The 20,929-nt window shown below is 48.0% G+C and overlaps 1 protein-coding gene across 1 annotated transcript; it reads right to left on the bottom strand.

Annotated features, from left to right (window-relative positions):
- Positions 1–820: 820 nt before the first annotated feature.
- On the bottom strand, positions 821–18,517 carry SHROOM1 (shroom family member 1). Its single transcript, XM_015875562.2, has 7 exons — positions 18,340–18,517; positions 7,436–10,259; positions 6,915–6,985; positions 5,113–5,703; positions 4,288–4,438; positions 2,827–3,099; positions 821–1,405 (listed from the first exon to the last, which is right to left on the bottom strand). Exons 2-7 carry the CDS (start codon positions 10,154–10,156, stop codon positions 1,148–1,150), a joined length of 4,065 nt encoding a protein of 1,354 aa, XP_015731048.1. The 5' UTR covers positions 10,157–10,259; positions 18,340–18,517; the 3' UTR covers positions 821–1,147.
- Positions 18,518–20,929: the final 2,412 nt, after the last annotated feature.

The raw sequence follows: 20,929 nt of genomic DNA, 5'->3' as shown, positions 1-20,929 counted from the left end.
ATTCAGGGTGGTTATGAGCTCATTTAAAGCTTGTACAAGCCCAGAGGATGCAGATGCCCCTGGACAGAGTGGAATGGCCACAGGCAGCAGCAGGAGAGCAGTCAGCACTTGCAGACAGCAAAAGATCTCCGGGTAATGCTAAGCACCATGGAACAATGGAAATCTGTTTTGCCAGGGGCATAATCCCCAGGTTGATATGCAGTCACCTTATTCCTGTCATTGAATACTTAAGGAAAAACAATCATCCATGTCATAAATATGGCAACATCACTGGTTTGGCTCAGCACACAACATCAGTTTGAAAGATTTTTGCCAAGGGATTCATATAAAAGCTCATGAAATTGAATGATTTCCTCCACTTTCTCCACATACCTTTTCCCACAGCAGACCTTTCTGCCCACGTTCAGCACTTCTTGCTCACAATGACAATTGAAAAGTACTTAAAATCAGCCCCAGAACGCACTGTGCGAAAAATAAACACTTCAGAAGCACCGTGAGGACTTAGTGAACACAGCAAGCGGGAATGAATTCAGAGGTTATCATTGTGAGAAGTGTCCATTTCAGCTGGTTCCATCTGATCAGCACCCACCCGGACTGCACAGAACCAGGAGATGTGCAGGTGGCAACTGCTGGGAAAGGAAATAATTGTGCTCTTCCATTTCAGTGTATTTTTGCTCTGTTGTATGTACATGTAAACAGCAGAAATGAGCACAAGAGTTCCACTGAAATGATCCATAGCAATCCCTATGGCTTCGTTCAATCTCCAAATCCGAACACGCACATCATTTTCCATTTCAAACACTCAACACACCCACAAAAGGAAAATATTTATGCTGTTCTTTTATTGAGATTATGTCAACCTGGAAACAGATGGACAGACAAGAAGAAGGGGAAATACACGCCAGATTAATGGGAGCAAGATGTCCCAGCAGCCATTCCCAAAGTGCAGTCTGCTACACCGCAGGATTTTGTCACCTGGCTTATCCAAGGGGAAAGCACATCCAGTTGTGCCTAGAGCATCTAAGCACCCGTCAGTACTGTGGCACTAACAAGACTGCAAGAGTTCATCAAACTCAGTGCAGTAAGCGCCTATGGATTCCCAGGAAAACATCACAAGTTACCACATATAAAAATGGGCAGCCCGTTGTTATTGGAGGGGGATGCTTTTCTCAAGATTTTCTAATTGTTCCTCGAAAAATTTGATCTGCTCTTCAAGGTCCTTCTGTTCAATCAACAAAGAGGTCTTCAGTTGCACAAAGTGCCTGTAGGCCTGGAGCTGCTGGTCGGTCAGGTATTTGGCAAGGATCCCAGCCACCACCCGCTCCCTACGATCCAGGTTTTCTTTCAGGTCCTTTGCATCCTCCCGCTGTCTAGACAAGAGCTTGTGTCGTTCATTCAGTGATTGCTAATAGGATGAAAAAACAAAGCAGCACACTATGAAACCTAGTAATTCCTGGCAGACTGCAAATCTTCATTTGGAAGCCATGGTCAATTTAGTTTAATTGCTTCCTCTTGTGGGCTTTGTGTTCCACATGAGTTTTTTCTAGATTAAATGACTCATTCTTGTGGCTTGTAAGGTAAAGACACTCAGTGAATCCCATCAAGGCTCGCTCCTTCCACAGAGCCCTCAGGACAAAACTCAACATACTTTATATTCTCATAGTTTTGAGTATTCTGTGTCCATGCCATTTCAATTAGATGCTCTTTAAGGCATGCATCTTTGTATTTTATGAGTTGCACGTGGCCAGAGTGTCAAGTGAAAAATATACTGTGATTTAAAACGCGTATGCAAGAAAGTAACTTTGATGCAAGCAGTGAATACTCATCAAATGCACGAGTATCAAGCCTCATCTGTTCTATGGGATTTTAATACCCTCCACATTTTAACCAATTTTCCTTCTGCTGTAATGATTGGCACAGGGATGGCAATACTGGAAAATCCCCAGTTTCAGGACTATGCCCATAAATACATCACAGAGCAACTGTCAGCACCTGCATCCCAAGCACAACAGCTGGAATTCAAGGCTGCCAGGGCAACTGAGTGACTGGGAGATACTCGCGAGAGTATTGACACATAATCTAGTCTTTATAGAGCACATTATTCAAGTCTCCAACTAATAATTTTAATGCATTTGCTATGAAGAGTACAGATGTAGCACTAAAGAAACCAGCTCGCCACCAGCCAGGAAACAAAAAGGCTGTTATGAAATGGTGCCCAGAATTTTTTATGTTAATGTGATGGACATTTTAGAGCTGGTAGAACCTGCTTCTCCACATCTACATCTAAATAACAGCAAACCTCTAGAGCACACAGTAAAGGTCAGGAGCAGCACAGCTCTGGGAAACCCCAGCAGTAATGCTATGCTTTCTTGTTTCCCAATAAGAAGTAACAGCTGCAGGTATTGTTTTGACAAATGCATGCCTAGAAGCAGTAAGGACAGCAGGACATCATTGTCCCTAGGCTAAACTCTGCTTGTCTTCTCTAGAAAAAAAGCATATTTCAGACTTGGTAAGATTTCCTGGTACCACAATTCCCAGTTTTCTATTAGAACCTGCTGGTCAAGTTAAACTATGGGGAACTATACCTGAAGGTACAACCACTTCCTCCTCCCTATAAGACAAGCTCACTAAGTGAGATAAGATTTCTAAGGCAGCAATTACCACACTGCAGTTACCAGTGGGCAGAAACCCACTCCAGATGCACAGGTTGTGATCTGACCCTGGAGAGCAGCCACAGGCTGAATGGTCCCTGCAGCTCAGCCCCTGGTGTGCAGCTCACCAGATGTGGACAGAACTAATTAAGTACTTGGTGCTCTCAACACTCACCTTCTCTTCAGCATCAGTGTTGCCATTGACCTTCCTCATGGCGTTCTGGACGCGGGCGAGGCGGCTGGACAAGCAGAGCAGCAGGCTCACCACCTTCTCCAGGTCACCGATGAACATCATGTAGCGCTCAAACTCATTAGGCTTGCAGGCAGCACGCACGGCAGCCTCCAGCTCCTCACCACGCATTGAGCACTCCTTGGCCTCGGCGAGGACAAGCTCCCTGTCCTCCTCCAGTGCCTGCACTTTGGCCTTGAGGCTGGAGATGAGCTCCAGCTGCAAAGGGGAAAAAAAAACATAAAAAGATGGACTGCTGAAGATAAGCCGTATCGCTTACAAGGAGTGGATTCCTCTCGTGTCATCTTTGCCAGACTTAAAACTAAAAAGAATTTCAAGCTCTGGGAAAGAAAAGGAAGATTACCCATGGTATACAATTCTCAGACTCTGAAAAGCAAACAACTGATCATCGCCTCAACTGGTGGCAGAACTCCTCACTCAGAGTTCCCAACCACAGTCAGCAGTGAACTACTACAAGGATTTCCATGCATTTAAACACAGTTCTGCTCACATATGAGATTGTGAAGCCTCAGCTCTATTACTTCACTGCATGAGAACAGCCTGGAATTTCATTTCACAGAGAAAGGCATTTGTGCAGGTGATTCCATTGAGCCCGAGGGCCCGGTGGCAGAGCAGGTGCAGGAGGTTGTCAAATACTGAAATAATGATATAGAAAAAGGCTCCAAGATCAGAGAGGGATAAGAACTGCTTCAGTTTGTTTGGAAATAGGCATCATAAAGAGCAGCAGCAGATCAACAGCAGGTAGCAGAAAATATCCCTACACCCTCAGCAGGAGGAATTTCAATAGGGCAGATTGTAATTACCTGAGATGGAGTACAGCCAAGTTTCTACAGGAAAAAAAACACTGCAATTCCTGAAAGCTGTGTGTTACCCTTCTAAGATGCCATATTCCTATCCGCAGAACTGGCATCCAGCTGTGCCCACCTTTATGCTCTGCACATATGGAAATTAATAGGCCACTAGTGTAAAATGCTACCATTTCTCTGTGTTAAAAACATTATTTAGGCTGCCAATTGTAATGAATTTTACAGATATGGAGACCATGTTTGAATGTTAGTTCATAATCCAGTAGCTGTGCAGGAGCAAGGAAGCAAACAATTCCAAGCAGCCCATGGGTGTGCTGCACACACTGCCCCCACGGCCTGCTGAAGGTCAGCACGTGGAGGGAGAGACCAGAATGAAATCAGGCAGAATTCAAACCCCACCATTTGTGATCACCTCACTCATTCCTAGGGCATTACCTACTGGAAAAAAAAACTGACTCCAAGTTTTCAGGCAAACATAATTACTGGAATAAAAGGTATGAATAAAAGCATCCACAATAATGCAATGCAAATAACTTTGTGTCGCTGTGAAGGAACAACAGTTCATCTGATGGTCACCTACCTTCTTACATGTGATGTCATCCAGGTCCTTTGTGTCATCTCCGCTCCTGCTCAGCACACGGTTTCCCTTCCCAGTGGGATCTTCCCTCCTTTGCTTGGTGGTGAATTCAGATTCAGGACATTCTTCTGTCACATCTTTGCTGCTTTTCCTGCTGTTCAAACAGAAAAGAATCACCTGTGACAAACACCGAGTACTGTTCACAAACAGTGTTCTTGTTTTTGGGTGTCTCTACTTCAGAATCACTTTTCTCTCATCCCACAGCAGGGACTTTTAGTATTTTAAAGGCTGCAGAGCAGTTTAGCAGACAAGGACTGTCAGTCCCTTTCAGATGGCTCTCACGCTGCTCCAGTGCAGGCAGCTCAGCACACTGCTGCCATGCGCTCAGTGCAGCAGCACAGCCAGCAGGGCACCTCCTGTCCCTGCACAGCCCATCTCCCTCTCACACAGGCATCACGCTCAGAGCTCTGATCTGTAAAAGCTGTCAGCATGTATAAACCATGCAGTTCAGCTGAGCAGCACCAAAATCCCCCAGGCAGAAGGGGGTAAATTTGTCATTCTTCAGATGCTCATCCACCAGTGCTCTGCCTACTTATTACTCATGCTTTCAATGCACACAGCACTTTTGTTTGCATGCAGCTGTCACATTGTGCCCTACTCCAGCTTTCTTCCCTCATGCACCCTTATCCTCAGATATTTTTGGACAGGTAAACCAGAGAACTATAAGATTTTGCTAATGAAACAAACATCTTCTCAGTGCTGGTGTATGTATAACATTCACATGCTATTCTGTCTTAAAACTGTAGTTAATGGGTTTTGTCTACTTACTCATTCTCCCGTGCATGTCTCACACCTGCCTTCCTTCTGTGCATTTCCAACATGGAAAAGTTAACAGGGAAAAGACCCTCCATCAAGTCCAGAGCAGTTTTTCTAATAGGATAAGGCATGAGGACATCAACCAGAGAGCTGTCTTTGGCAATGAGATCCATCACGAGCTCCTCGTAACGCCGGTCCTCAGGACACCACAGCCTCCTTTGGGGTAGGTCCATCTCTCCCTCCTGCAGATCATCACCTTGGCCGTTGCATGCAGCTGCTTCCTTTACACCCTCACCTGGGGCTGTACCTCCATCTCCTGGCTGAGGCTGAGCAGTAAGCACAAGGCAGCTTGCCACATTGCCCTGAGCAGCTGCTGCACTGCTTGCCTTTGCCTGCAGCTCCAGGCACATCATTAAAGTATTGCCAGTCTGAGATCCCCTTCTGTTTTCCTTTTCCACTTGAGCATCTTCCCTGCTTCTATTTCTTGGGCTGGGGATGGCGGTGCTGGCAGCTAGCTCTTCACTGTGCTGACATAGAGAGCTTCCAACAATGCTGTCTCGATGTTCATGGTTCTGGCATCCATCTTCCCTGGGATCATGGGAGCTGTAAGAATAAAGATACATGTTCCCTCTATTGGAGATGCTTCCTGTACAGCAGACACTTCAGCATACTTTTAAGCAGCCACAGGTGCCATGGAGATGGCAGCGTGCCTTGGGAAGAGATGCACACAGTGACCAGAGTCACTCTCCCTGCAGGTCTTACATGGAACAACCTTTATTAACAGCACAAACATGACCTGCCTGCTCTGGATTTCCCACCACAGCTCAACAGCACTTTCATGGGGGGAAAACCAAGAGAACAAATAAGGTACAAATGCTACAGTGAAATCCATACTTCAAGTTCTTTCCCAAAGATAATCATATAAATCAATTAGTTACTAATAAAACCAGTTACTGGCTTTTCATCTCCGTTACTCAGCATGTATTACAGAACCCTGATCAAACACTTCTCTGTCCTTCCACTGCTCCATCTTAAATGCCAAGCAAAACCCACTGAGCTGCCGAGCTAAAAGGGGGCATTTAAGCAAAACCCCAAATCTGAGGAAGATGTGAATGGCTTTTGCTAAGAGGAGCAGGCCTCCAGGATCCATCTGGGGCTGCTCAAGAGACTGAAACAGCCGAAATTCTATTTGTAGAGGTTATTACACAGGTGTCAGCTTCATTTCTGTATCGAGACAAAAGCTCAGGTTCTTTTCACCCCTGATGCTGCTAAAGCAAGGAAAACAGGTACAAACACACACACACACACGTCCTGCAGCACTGCAGCCCGCATTGCTCAGTGCAGCTGCGGCCATCTCCAGCGGTCACAGGGGGGAGCTGCGCTCCCGGAGGAGCAGCTCAGGCACTCAGCGCTGACACACTTCTCCGCTCAGGAGAAATGATGTTGAAGATCGCCCCAGGATAAAAACAGGTTTTTTATTTTTAAAGAGCAGTACACAAATACTTTTGTATGGCCAATGGAGGATGCTAAGAAAGGGAGATGGAAGCAGGCGGTCACACCCAGCACTAAGCTGTCGCTGCTTAAACACGGGCTTTGCTACAGTTTAGGAGCAGAGAACAGATAACTCATCCCCAGAAGATGGGCTCTGTCTGGAATACCCCGCCGACACGAGCGGCTGCAGGGGCTCTGGGTGCGGGGGGGGCTCTTGTGCTTCCCTTGAGCTCTATCCCATGAGCTCAGGTCGGGGTTTTGTGTCCCCCTGCAGGCAGAAGAAGACAGCGATGTGCCCCGCAGCAATGCTGCTGCAGCCTTACCTGGGGGTGCTGACGTGGTTTCCACATGGCCGGGCTGGTGGCACCGCACAGCTGGCACATCTGTCTGCAGCCTGGAAATGAGAGCAGCACATGGTACAGGCAGAGCTCAGACCATACAGATGTATTAGCAATGGATGGGTCCTTCCCTTGGATTGCAGTTGTTGGGGGAATTTCCCAAAGGTTTAGCTTTGGAAGGAAGCTTTTCTTCCACCCCCCACCCCTCTCCCTTTGTAATAGCTGTGTGCTAATCGTGCAGGTGCTTCTGCCCAGACCAAGCACACTTCTGGCACAAAAAAAATTCTACCTCCCAATTAGTTCAGAAGCAGAGCACAAGCTTTGCTTTCAAACAATGTGGCATTTTCTAGGGATTAAGCAAACGCCTTCACCCCAACTTCTTTCACCCCCTGCCAGAAGCCAGGCACTGGTCTCTCACTCCTGATAAGGAGCAGGTTTCCCAGTGATCAGCCCAGCTGCTCTCTCTGCAGCACAAGGCTGCACCCCACCATCCCGACACCACTCACCTGCATGGAAGGACACTCCGCTTCTTGCCCGAGGGCAGCAGCACCTGACAGAGGGATGCTCTGCACAGACACACACTGATCCGGTGCAGCAGGATGCAGGCTGGGCTTTGCTGGCACCATCCTGCTTCCACCATCTGCATTTGGTGGGGGGGCAGGTGAAGAAGGAGGGAAAACATCTGGTGCTGCTTCTTTGGAGAACACCTGGCAGGAAGCCTCATTGCTTGGCGACTTTCTGCTCTCACTGGGGTTGGAGCTCCCGCCAGGAGGCCATTTAGGATGTGAAGGCCCCGTCTGCAGGGTTGGTTTATGTGGTGGGATGTGCTGCACGCTGCCTGGTCTCTGGCTGATCTTCCGTTCCATGTACTCCATCAGTGCAGTGTGCTGGATTTGCTTCAGCTCTGTCCTGGAGATGCTCGAACTGGAAAGCGCCCTCCCTCTTCTCTCTGGAGTCCTTCTCCTGGCTGTGGCCATATCCTGCTCAGTGCTCTCATCACCGCCTCTGTTCCCCTGGGCTTCCTTGTCTGCCAGCTGATTGAGTTTCTCAGGTTCAGAATAACACAGTTTCTTTTCCTCTTTTGTCACCCTTTTCCTTCCCCCTATTCGACCTGCTTGTGGCCTCTTAATTTCTGCATCCTTTTTTAACCCTTCCAAGGATTCCAGGTGAGAAGCAGAACAAGGAGCAGGTTTGGAATCCTCATGTGCACTGGACAATGAGAAAGATCTAAGGTGCTCAATTGAAGGCCTTTTGGAGGGCTTTTGTCTCAGTCTAACAGGCAAACTCATCTGTAAGTCTTTTCTTTTAAAAGAAGTTTCTCTCAGAACCTTTTTCTGAGCCACTTTAAGTTTCTCTCTGTAGTCATTCTTAGAGCTCTCCTCCATGGATGAAGCAGGACTCCCAAGAGCAATGTCTTCAGCCTCATTCAGGGGATCCCCATTGGCACAATGCTGGCGATGCTCAGCCTTTCGGGGCTGACTGCTTTCCCTCTGCATCTCTGTGCTCCATGCTGAAGCAGTGTGGCTGCTTGTTGCAAACCCCCTTGGTGAGCTCCTCACACCCTCCAGACATTGCGTGAGCTTGCTGTGGTGTGTGGTGTTGGCAGCCCTCCCTCCAGACAGGTAGTAAAGCATTGGAGTTGTCTGTCTGGTTATTTGTTCACCAGCAGGATCATCCCGCACCTGCCTTAAGAGCTCTTGCTGAATTTCAGGCTGACATTTCTGATAAGGAACAGGCGGTTGCTCTTGCTCTAAATGCACGTTAAGGCCAGGACTGCTGCTATTGGCACAACGTTCATTTAAAGGTTGCGATGAGGAATCTTCCTTTGATCTATGAACAGCCATTTGCTCAGTATTATCACAGCATTGCTTATTGCCACAATCCAACTCCCCAGAGGGAGGCTGCTCCAATTCTACACCATCACAGCTGCAGGACAGCAGTGATTTCTGCATTTTGCCTTGTGGATTCAGAAGCGGTTCCCTAACAACGTTCCCAATTTCTCCTTTGTAGTCATAGCATTCATTTTTATCTGTGCAGATGCTGGCCTTCCTGGATGCATTTTTTATAAGGAGAGCACTATCCGTGCATTTCAAGTCACAAATGCCCTCAACGACCTCTTGACCTGGAGGCAGCTCAGCATGGAGCAGGCACTGAGCACACAGTGGGGATCCCTTCCATTGGCCATGCTCCAGCATGGCGCTTCGCAGCTCTGCACCCCTGAGTGCTGCCTGCTGTTTGCAGCATGGGCACGGCTCGTCCCCTCGTGCATCACCAACGCTGCTCTGTGCAGGTGTGTAGGGCCTGGGCTTCACCTCTTCAGAAACACTGTGTGCGTCAGCTGGACCGTAAGCAGACAGAATTTTAGGGATGTTAGCCATGGAGTCAGTCTTCAGATATTCTTGAAAAATGAAGGAAGATGGCCTGCTGTAAACATGGGGATTACTTCTCCTCGCAGGCTTTTGAGACGGGCTCCACTCTCCATTTTCTTCTGTCCTTAACCCCTGAAGTTTTGATACAGATACTCCATCTGCAGAACCAGAAGAAGGAACCTTCTTTTCCAGAGCCCTTTGCCTAGCTGCCACCATAGCTGGCTTGCTGCTTCCAGCCCCTGTCTGGCCATGCGATACACCCACAGGCCAGCTGTCCATGCAAGGAGCTGACTGTGCACTGCACTCGCTGAGACCTCCGGAGTTCTGCCTCCCTCTTCCCTTTGTGCTTTCCAGATGCCTGGTGACTCTGTAGCTGTCGAGTCGCATGGGAGGAGAGGGCGGAGGTGCAGCTGGAGGCAGCAGTCCCTGGTCCAGCATCCTGTGGGAAGGAGAGCCACTGCTGCACTCAGCAGGAGTAGGGCTGTGGGAGGCACCAGAGATGCTCTGGGATGGTGCCTGGCACGGCTGCAGGCATCTGAGAGCAGAACTTGCTGCACTGAGGTTATAAATGCCTCTTACATATTCCGAGTCCATGTATGGTACCTGCTCTGGAGCTGAACAGCAGTCTGCTTCAAAACACGATGGGGGGTGATACTCGGGAACATTTGAACTCCCTGAAAAAGAGCTGTATGCAGAGTCTGCTCGCCCAGGGAGGTGCAGGACGTGGTCTGTGCTACCAAGGGATGGCACTGGGGACAGACAGCTGCTGTCAGGAGCAGCCATGGGCTCCACCGGTGCTCCTATTCTGCCACCGTGCCTGCAAGGCCATCGCTCTGTCTCGTTCTCAGATACAGCCATGGTGAAGACTTTCCAGGAAACAGTCTGATTAGATCTCCACAACCAAGTTGTTGGAAAGGTCTGTTTTGCACTGCATCCACATTCCAGCACTATTTAGAGGATCCTAACATGGGGAAGAACAAACAAACAAACAAGTGAAAGAGAGCTGGCAGCAGGATGGTGGAGGCAATCTGGGAGAGCAGGCAGTGAGCATCCCATATCTGTTGAAGATGAGAACTAGAAAACAATATTCAGAGAAGCTGCGTAGCTTCAGTAGTTACAGGGATCTTGGAACTATCAATTCCATTATCACTAGCACAGCAATTAAGTTTTTAATAACAAGAGTTCTCTAGATCTTCATTAAATGTAAGACTGCATAAAACTGTAAGACACCCTCCCATTATGGTTGCAAAATACCAAGGGACAAAAATCAGAGCTAGATTCTGAATCTGCCTAAAAATAAATCAGAGAGGTTGAAATTTCAGCTCAGATGCTCCCTGATCCCAGAGGTACCCGAACACAGCACAGATGGGGCTCCATGAAATGCCTGAGGGATGCAGAGCTGTGCTTTGGCAGCTGCTTGCAGCCACGGGTCGGTGCCCAGCTCTCAGCTGGATGAACACAGCCCTCCTGTGAACAGCAGAAGGTTTTGCAAACACATTGCTGCAATTACAACATGCAGAGTGCTCCTGACCCTGCCAGCAACTCTGTATTTCTGTTCAGAATCTCTCATACAGAACACATGGGCAGTTGCACTGAGCAAGTAGCACAAAGATTAGCCCAGGAGGATTGTCAAATGAGAAGAAATTGTCATTACAATCAGCTCTATCAGCCCCCCCCAGAGCCCTGCTCCTTTAAGCCTTCCATTGTTTCTCAGGGGTGTGAACCAAACAAGCAGGATATAAACGGGGCACTTCTGAAGTGAACTTCTTTGCCATGTCAATCCATGCTTACAAATACCTATCCTGGAAGACCCTTCCCAGAGCCTTACAGCAAGTGCCTTGAGGAGACCAGTGGTACCCAGGTGAGGGGTTCTGTGTCAGTAACAAATCACAGCTTTCTAACAACAGGCAAATGCTTTTATGCCTCATGTCAGGAACTGCTCTGCCAACATTCCAGAGGCACCAGAATAAAGTTCACATGCAACAAATACAGAACCCTTGTGGAGTCCAGAAAGCAGCTCATGTTCATTAGCAGCACTTGACATTTACTCTGAGTCTTACACAATGCACACAGGTTTACTCTGAGAAACAGGATCTCCACAAGCTGCCACGTATGGGGCACGAGCAGGCTGCAGGAGGTGGTCATGTTGCATGTGACCCCCCGGCTGCTTCTACAGCTTCACAACCCCTTGATGTGTACACAGGCAGTACAAGTCCCAATGGAAACCCAACCTGGTGAGCCCAACAGGTCACAGGTAGTGGCTGAATTTAGGAACTCCCATTTAAAACAGGTGTAAAGACCAATTAGTTATCAAAAGAAGGCGAACAAATAATTAGCTCCAAGCACCTTCAGAAATTAACTCCTCCATAGTGATGCACCTCCTGGAGAAGGGCAAACGGTTTCCAGATCCTACCGCAGTACTGCCTGTCTGTCTTCATCACAAAGGTTGGACTCAGATTTCCATCCTTGATTCCTTGAATCACAGTACACAATGCAGGGGGCCTCGCAGGGCTGGCAGACAGACAGATCCCAGAGCTGATGTGGCTGTTTAATAAAAAAAACAGCACATTCCTGCCCCATTTCAAAGACAGTCATGGTATCATTCATCTTCCACCAAAGGAAGAGATGGATGGAAGCCAAAATACGCCAGTTAATCTATAAAGGGAACTCGGACTTGTGGGGCACAGTAAATAAATTAACGAGTTTCTGAGAAATGAAAGGAGCATAACAGCACAAAGCTGGAATTTCTGCTGCGTTCTTCCAGAAATTTCAGTCAGAAATTGACCCCAGGACACTCGGAGAGGTTCCATCTCCAACCTCTAACATCATCTAACATGCAGCTGTGAAATGCATTTGCCTCTCCTTGGTAAAGGAGTCACACAACAAACATCAACAGCTGCTGATGAAGTTTCCCATCCTTTTCATCACAACACACTGAATTATTTCAAGAAATAAAAACCTTAGAAACCTGGTGAAACAAAACCCGTGGGTTTCCTGAAGCCACAGAAGGAGAAAAGCAGGCAATGGAGCGGCAGTGCTGGCACAGAACGCAGTCAAACCACACCACCTGCAGAGCAGACAGCCCTCAGAACAGCACCATCCTCACCCATGTGGTCCCATGCAGCTCTGTGAGCTCCAGCATACCCAAAGGTGCCCAGGATGAAGCCTGTGGGAGCCATGAGAGAACCATCAGATTCCTCCATCATCCTGATCTCCATTTTCTAATCAAAGTTGTGCTCCAGTGGAGCTTCTCCAGGCAGCTCTCTTACATCCCCACCACTACTAACAGACTGAGCCAAGTCTTTGTCTGGGACGTGCTGGCACAGCTCCATGGGAGTCAGTGGTGCTACCCTGATTTACAACACGAATTTGGCTCTTGCTTTCCACAGCTACGTGTAGAATATAAATAACAGTCGTGCTTTGGTTTGATGTACATCAGTGAAAGAGCTCGTGTGGTTTCCTATGCCAGTGTTTCCCAAGATCTCTTTCCCCCCATTATTTCAGGCTACCTCTGTTTGTCATTCACAGTGAAGTCAGTAACAAAAGCAATTTATGTCTCAAGCTTATATAGCACTATAAATAACAGGAAATACATAACTTCAGCTCCTTTGAAGGTGAAAGTAAGACCATCTGAGCTGGAAATAGGAGCAGAAAGCACTGACCCACTGCTTGCAGGAGGCTCATAGGACATCATGAGACATTCCTTCTACCACTGCTGTCTCTCCTGCTCCTTCATGGAGCTGCCTGCAGCCCAAGCAAGAACTAAGCCCACCAACTACTGCTAAGAGCCAGACAGGAGTGTTCTTTTTAAAAACTCTGAACAAAAATAAAACAAATTATTCCATTTCTGTCCACTTCTTTATTGTATTTACTCCAGCTCTGCTCAGGAAACTGCACATGGAGCACAGCCCTCTATGCAAAGCAGTTTGCAAACACAAAATATTACAGCCTCTGCTCCATACATTTGATAAAGAAATGAGGTGAATAAAAGCATGAAAATGAGCAACAGTATCTCAGCAGGGACAGCAAGGAGCCCTCTGCTGCACGGCAGGCAGGCGGCCAGGGCAGAACATGATGCAGACATGCTCTGTGCTCCAGGCTGGGCCCTCTGGGCTCCAGTAAAGGTATCTTAGAAGATCTGTTCCAAGTTTCTGCCATGACAGTAGCAGACAAAAAAGAACAGTACTGGCACAGCCATGCCTGCAGGTTCACGTTGCTGTCCATGCTGTTGGTTTATTCAGCTCTACACAAGAGCTGTACACTGAGATTCCTCCTTCAGACAAATGCTTATCCAAGGCAGCCCCAAGGCTGTGGTCCTGCTGATGGTCATGGTGCTCGCAGGCTACCAGCAGGACTCCATCACAGCAGGGGAAGGCTTTGTGTTGCACAACCCTGAGGTCCTTGCAACTAACTGACAGGTGAGAACCTTGTGTCTCTGTAGGTTCTGTGCAGAAAAGAGTCAGGAACCTGCTGCAATCAGTGAGCAACTTACTGCTCCTTTAAGGGTGAGCTTTCTTCTAGTTACAGCCTGTTCTTGTTTGACCTTGTTTAGAGCACATCAGGTGCTGCTAATTAACCTGTAACTCACTTGCAGGTGCACACAGAGCTTGCCCCAGCAGTGCCGCCCCTCTGCATCTGACACAGAACTATTTTCTGTATCAAATCTCCATTAATCTCAGCAAGCCCTGAGGAGCAGACCCTGGCATGGAATGCAGCCATGCATTCATTTCCACTGAGGTTTACCAAGTTTACAGTTTACCAAGGCAATCTTTCCATCAGAGAAGCGGCAATGACAGCTTTACTTAATAAACATAAGCAGAGCTCAAACCTTCATTTAGGATGGACCTACCAGTGTTAGTGGATGAGAAATTACACCCGGTACCACATTTTGGGAAATCAAAGAGGATTTCCTCTCTGATTCTGGGTATACAGGTGACATGCTGCAAAGAGGTTGGCCTGCACAAAGCTTCACAGACCTACTTCTGTAAAACTGCCCCCTTTCAACAAACAGGTCCATGGAAACAAAGGTAAAAAAGCCCACAGCTTGTGATGCAGATTAATCCATATCAAACTACAACATGCAACTGTTCTCTGAAGAACACAAAGCAAACACTGTGACCAACCTCCCAACGTTATGTCATGTACATGTTTGTGAACGACCCGCTTCTTATCAAAGAGTAAACACGTCATGTAAATATTAGCCCAAATTCTTCAGATTCCAATCACTTGCACAGTCTGCAGCACCTGATCCAGCTGTTCCGTGGGACACCAGATTTAATGACTCCTGGCTCCATGGGCAGCACCACGCAGCAGCTCCCTGAGGGCTCCCACTGCTCCATCCAGGACTTCCTGCACATGCACACAACATGGGTGACCCACACATTCCCACTGACCGTATCTCTGCTTTCCAGACATGTCACGTCTCAGCAGGAGCCGTTCCTCTGACCAGACTCTGTAATAGATCCAGAAATTCCAGACAGATGTCTGCAGTCTTCAGATTCCACCACTTTCACACGACTGTCAGAAGGGTGAGGGAAGGAGAAGGACAGTACAGCCACAACAGCACGGCCGTGCAACCATCCTTGTGCCAGCAGCTCTGCAAGCTGCTCTCTCAGCTTTCCTTTCTTTAAATAGACACACTGCCTTTCTTTTGCCCCTCTACTTTACAATGCAGAACTTTAAACTTCAGGTTTCCAATTGCCTTGCAGGAGAGCAACATATGACAGAACCACCTGCTACGTTCTCAGCAGGCAACTGGAAAACACACCTGCTAATAGGTGTATTTTTAAATACCACCTCCCCCATGTAGTGCCATTCCCAGGATCATCACACAGGCTGCTGCCTGGTGGTCACTGGGGAGATCGTACACCCCAACCAAAGGACAAGGCTGCCTCATAGATGGCCCACAGGGAAACCTTCCCTGCTACAGAGAGCCAAAGAAAGTGAAAGGATTGGGTGTTATTGAGAGCCGAAATGGGAATTGGATGTGGCTGATGCCTCTCAAGTACACAGAAATAAATGACACCACTTGAGAAACGTGAGTGTTCTGGGTAAAAACCACAGATACAGACCTTTGGCTTTCTGGAGCTTTGAGAATTGTCCTGAGTCATTCAGAAGGAGATGAAAATAACATATTTTGATACCTTCTTCTCGAGCTGTGATGGCAGCACTGGGCTGGCACAGCCCTTCCCAGCACCATCACTCCAGAGAAGAGCGTTAGCCACTTGAATCATGCTTGAATTTGGCTGACAGAAGACTGCAGCCCAAATAAAATGTTTCTGGACCCAAGAGCCACGGCCTGATTTCCAACCAGCGATTTAATGAGGAAGATCAGGTTTGGCAATTCTTCAGCCCTGTGAGAGACCTTTTCTGAGCACCCAACAGAGTCGGACCTTTTAATCAGAGCAGTCACCCTCCACATACATCTCCACTGTCCTCAATTCACTGACTTTCCTCATTCAGCCTCAGAAACATATCTTGGCTTCCATCACCCTTACTCCCCAATCGACTGAGAACCAAACACTTCTTTTCCTTTCTAACTCTGAGTGCACTCCACAGAAACTGCTTCTGTCAGAAACTGCTGCTTCATCCCCAAAACACGTCTTTCCAAACTTACCCATTCCAGCTCTTCTTCCTTCACCACAATTTTCCTCCTTTTTTTGTAGCTCACTTAATCCCCAAAACGTATTATCCAAGGACAAAACGCAAAACATTCAACAGCATTAAACAACCAGAAACTCTAATGACCTCAGAATTTCAGAGTGAAAATAACCTAAAAATTGTTGATGTTTACATGTGTGCATGGACTAGACCAGCTAACATCCAAGAGAACATAAAAGAGAATTCAAACCAAATGCAAAGCTCTCATTCCATTCACACACGTACCCTCCCAGTAAGCCTAAGACAATTAAGTCCACAGAACCACATTTTTCTCCCCTATTTGTCTGAGTACAAAGAGGGAGACTTGAATGAATCAGGACTTTCAGAGGACTTTCCTCTTTGATGGATCAGCAGTTCCCACATATTTTAGTGGACAGCCCAAAACAACAGCACCCACAGATCAGAGCCAGACATCCCCAAACTTCCTTGAGAGCTCCAGGAGAGCTCCCATGCACTCAGACTTCAGAGAGAGTTGGCTGGCTAAGAAATGCCATGAAGTCATCTTCAGAACAGTGGTTTTCTGGCATATTCTTTCTTCTGCCCTCAGAAGCTTAATGGATGGCTCTGTCACTGCAACCCGAGGCCCAGATTGAAAATGTCTTCAACTTCAGTTTTTCTGTGCTGCAATTATGTTTTCCACAGACAGAGCAAGCACTGCTCTCTGCTCCAACCAGTGTGACCCAATGCTGGGCCAGGAAGATGCCCTGCTCCCATCTTCTTATTCTGACACAAGAACCAGAAGCCATTCCCAGCCAGAAAATGCCTACTCTCAGTCTCATTTATCCATGACTGTGCCTGCCATTGGACTGAGGGAGGCAGCAACGTAATATCCAGTTGCAACAGAGCATTCCACTGGAAAAAACACCAAGTATATACGAGAAATATATTAGACCGGCCCTTTCTTCAGCAAGCATTGCATTCAGCTATTCTCCCATATCTTTCATTTGGGTAAAGCTCATGAGCACTTATTCTTACTCACACTAAACACTGTTATCACCACTTTCCATAGCAATGAGAAATTGATAGTTCAAACTGAACTGGAAATACACAGCAGTGTATTAGCACAAGTTCGATAGTGGGCTGCAAGGGCAGCAATTAACTGCTCATGTGCCACAGCAATCAACTCTCAGATGTGCTACAAAACTACAAGAAGAGATGGAGAGAAAGGATTGTGGAGAGCAAAATGGAATTCATTCTGAGAACAAAGGCAGTAGGAGTCCCTCCAGGTACAGCCTTCTGCATTTAATCTGTTCTGCAGGAACTTCCCCATCATGTTCCCTAAGCAAGCGCCCACACCTTGCATCTCACCTGCAGCCCCATCACCTGAGCACTGCCATGGCTGAAGATCATTAAGCACACTCATAACTATTTTCTAGGTAAAGCTGCCCCATCTCCTCCCTCCCCTACCTCACACAGAGACAGACTTTATTCAGCAAAGAAACAGAACTTCACAGGGCTGAGCAGCGCTCCCATGCTCATGTTGGGCTGACTGTCCACAACTTGTCCCTTACACTGAGGTTTTACTCCTGGTAGAAATCCAGTTATTTTGTTCCATTCCATGTTTAGCCAAGAAAAGCCTCATCTTTCCTCCTCAGACATGCACAGGATAAGCTCTGGCAAGTGGGAGGCCTCACATCATCACACATCCCTACGGCTGCTCCAAACCCAGGTTAAACATTGCAAAATGTGGTTTTAATGTTTTCCAGGACACTTCCTGCTCCTTCATCTGCTTTGCTGCTGACTGCTGCAGAAAAGATGCCTTCGGATGGGAGCAGATGGACTTTGGCAGCAGATGCTCTGGAAGCAACCAAGAGCAGAGTTAGTGCTTGGTGAAAAAGATCCAAATAAAGCACAACACTGACACTCCATTTTCCAGTATTGCCCTTGCCAGCTCCCACAGCTCATGTCTGGGTCTGGGTATGCAGCGCGCCCACAGCTGCTCTCCCCACACACAGCCAGCAGCTCATTGTGCCCCAGCCAACACTCCACACCCCCACTGCACGGAGCTGCACGCAGGCAGCACAGCGCTGCTGGAGGGAACCTGCTGCCAGGGCACAGTCAGGTACACCTGGCAGGACCCAAACCACGTGACATCACACAGACTTCACCAAGCCACACTCAGGTCCTCCCACCTGGGTCCTGCAGATGCTCTGGGACGTGCTACTATGGTCACTGTGCAGGGGAAGAGATATCTGCTTGTGCTGAGAGCCTGAGGACACTGAGCAGCAGCATGAACACACCCTGCAGCCCTTCAAGATCTGCCAGTGGGGTTTTACAGAACCCTTCTGGTTCCCCAAATACACATATTCATCCATCAATTAAGGAGCAATTAACAAGTCCAGCTGGCAAAGCACCCACGAGGTGGCTCAGCTGTCCCTTACCTGGAGAGACACTGCTGCGGTCCCTCAGGGTTGGTGGGCGGCTCCGCACACATGGCAGGCTCTGTGGCTGCATCCACACACGGCCCCAAAGCCTCACCTGCAGAAATCGCCCTTTGGTTTATTACATTCCATGGCGCAGAGCTACAGTCACAGTGGAAAGGAAAGAAAGGCAAACAGCAGGCGCAGCTATTCATTATCTCACCAGTCAATTATTAACGACGGCCCTTTTTCTGCCCAAGCCTTTGGGCCGTGGCTCCCACGTGGGTGGAATCGAAACATTCCATACAAATGGTGCCCAGGCCATGGCAGGGCGAACACTGCCCACCCCAACCCAGCACTGCACTGTGCCAGGTGGGCGCCCACCCCCGTGCTCAGTGCCCTCTCTGTGAGCACAGCCCGGCTCAACAGCAGCACAAGAGCCACAAGATGCCACCACTGCCAGCCTTCCCTAAGGAATTACACACTGCTTTCAGAGGATGAATTGAAGAAGGGTGGCACAGTAAACACCGAGGCGGTACGAAGAAACACTGAGGCTGTGTTTTACGTGCTGAAGGTCTGCACTTTCTTTTTTTTCAAAGTGTTTTTCTTTTCCTTCATTAAAATCAGCCCCAAAGACACAGACCGAGGCTTTCATCTGTTTTGTGCAAGTGAATCAATTCAAGCCTCTGCAATAAACTCCTTCCTGCCTTCAAACCTATTTGCTGGAGCCTGATATTGCATTTTATAACATCCTCATCTGCTGAGATGAATTCCGAATTGTTTCCAGCTGAGCTTAAAAAATAAGCCGATTTTATGCCACTATTTTTTCCTCAAACTAAGCCGCCAACTGGGCAATGGCACACAGGCAACAGCTCTCTCATTTGTTCTCATGTATGGCCTCCCAGGGGAACAAACGGGGAAATTCCTCAGATTTCTACCAAAAATGAAACCCCAACACTCTACATGCTGTGGCTGTGTTCAGTTTTAGGTGGCGAGAAGCAGCTGAATGCTCTCCAGCAGGAGCAGGCTCTGGATCCAGGTTCAGCGCCCCCCCTCCCTGTGCTCCAGCAGAGAACCCCATCATTTGCTGATGGTGACTGAGAACAGAGAGCAGCTCCCAGCAAGTTACTGAGTAACCAGCTCCTGGTCAGTCACTGCCTTTAAGAACGTTTTCTGAAAGCAGTGACTCAGTATCTGAGGGAGGGAAGCCACAAACAGGAGGTGAGGGGATGGCTTCAAAGGGTCTGAGATGTGGGGGTTACGTGCTGCACTGTGCGATGCCCAGCTGGAGGAAGGACAGAGAACGGAGCAGCCCCCATGACACAGCTCTGTGCTGAGGCAAAGTGCCCTTCCTTCACACCTCAGGTCTGCACAGCTGTATCAGCGACATCCGAATGGTGAGAGCACTGCAGACAAAGCTCAGCCCTACGTGCATAACAGATTGTAACGAGCATGGAAAAGAGAACATGCAGAAAGCCAAAGTTGTCATTCTATCACCCTATGCCTTCGGCTCAGGCGCTGATCCCTGCCTCTGCCAGGCACTGTGAGAACAAAGTTGAGCAGTTAACCTGTTGGCTTCAGAGAGTTCAGTTCCGCTCCTGGATTTGCCAGAGATCTTTGCGAGCTTTGGGACTTAAATGAAGAGAACTGCTAAGCCCTCACAAAGCACCAATATTGAGAGGGCAGCTAAACCTTTTCTAGATACAGCAGAGCCCACATTCCATCTCCTGATAGCTCCGGACAAAAGTTTCTCACACACTGAAGTTCTATGAAATTCAAGCAACCTTAAATGAAACGTGTTGGCAGGTACCTCCTGTGTGCAGGCTGGTGACAAGTAATGCTATTCATCCCACAATGCTGAGGGGATAAATCCATTAAGAAGTGAGGGACCCATAGCCCCAGCCCTTAGACCAGCACAACCCTTACTGGTAACTTAGAATAATGTGGTATTATGCATACAGTAATCACATTCACCAGTCATTCCAAACCATAAATCACATGCCTCCTAATGCTCCTCCGAAATGACCAACCAGGTGCCTTGTAAGGAAGCTGTTAAGCTACAGACACGGCCCATGAAGGTGTGCAACCCCTAGCAGGGCTGCCTGGAGGTGGGTGCTGGAAACAGGGGCACAGAATGCCAGGCAGAGCCAACAGGCACTACAGCTCCTTCAGGGCACCCAACTGTCACAGTAAAACCACGTTGTACAGATATTAACTATTATATTAACCATTCTCCCAGACTCTGCACCAAATACTGCAGGTTGGGCTGAACGCCCTTAGCCATATCCCCACATTCACCTCAATGCAATAACGCTGCTCACAGCCATCAAGTGATACACAGTGGGAGACCCCAAAAGAGAAGGCTGACAGCTGCGTTTAGCAATTAAGAACACTGCAATGCATGGGAAACAAGACAGAGCTCCCTCCTGTGCCACGCACACAACAGCTGCTCCTCCATCACCAGCAGGGAGCAACCGCACCCCTGGGAGATCATCACACCACCAGAATGCACCCTCAGGTTTGTCATCCATGGCAACAACAAACAGGGGCAGGAGATCATTAAAGATCATTGAAGGGTTTTGTAAATACAACTGAGCTGAGATTCATTGTA

Source organism: Coturnix japonica, chromosome 13 (genome assembly GCF_001577835.2).
Source record: "Coturnix japonica isolate 7356 chromosome 13, Coturnix japonica 2.1, whole genome shotgun sequence".
Classification (NCBI taxonomy): Eukaryota; Metazoa; Chordata; class Aves; order Galliformes; family Phasianidae; genus Coturnix; species Coturnix japonica.
The sequence above is the reverse complement of the archived record's forward strand: the minus strand, read 5'-3'. Positions and strand labels throughout refer to the sequence as shown.

Coding starts and splice junctions, on each gene's coding strand:
- SHROOM1 (XM_015875562.2), bottom strand. CDS start 10,156: ATGGCTGTATCTGAGAACGAGACAGAGCGATGGCCTTGCAGGCACGGT. Junction 4,439..5,112: donor AGACATGCACGGGAGAATGA/GTAAGTAGACAA, acceptor CTGTTTGAACAG/CAGGAAAAGCAGCAAAGATG. Junction 3,100..4,287: donor ATGACATCACATGTAAGAAG/GTAGGTGACCAT, acceptor TCCCCTTTGCAG/CTGGAGCTCATCTCCAGCCT.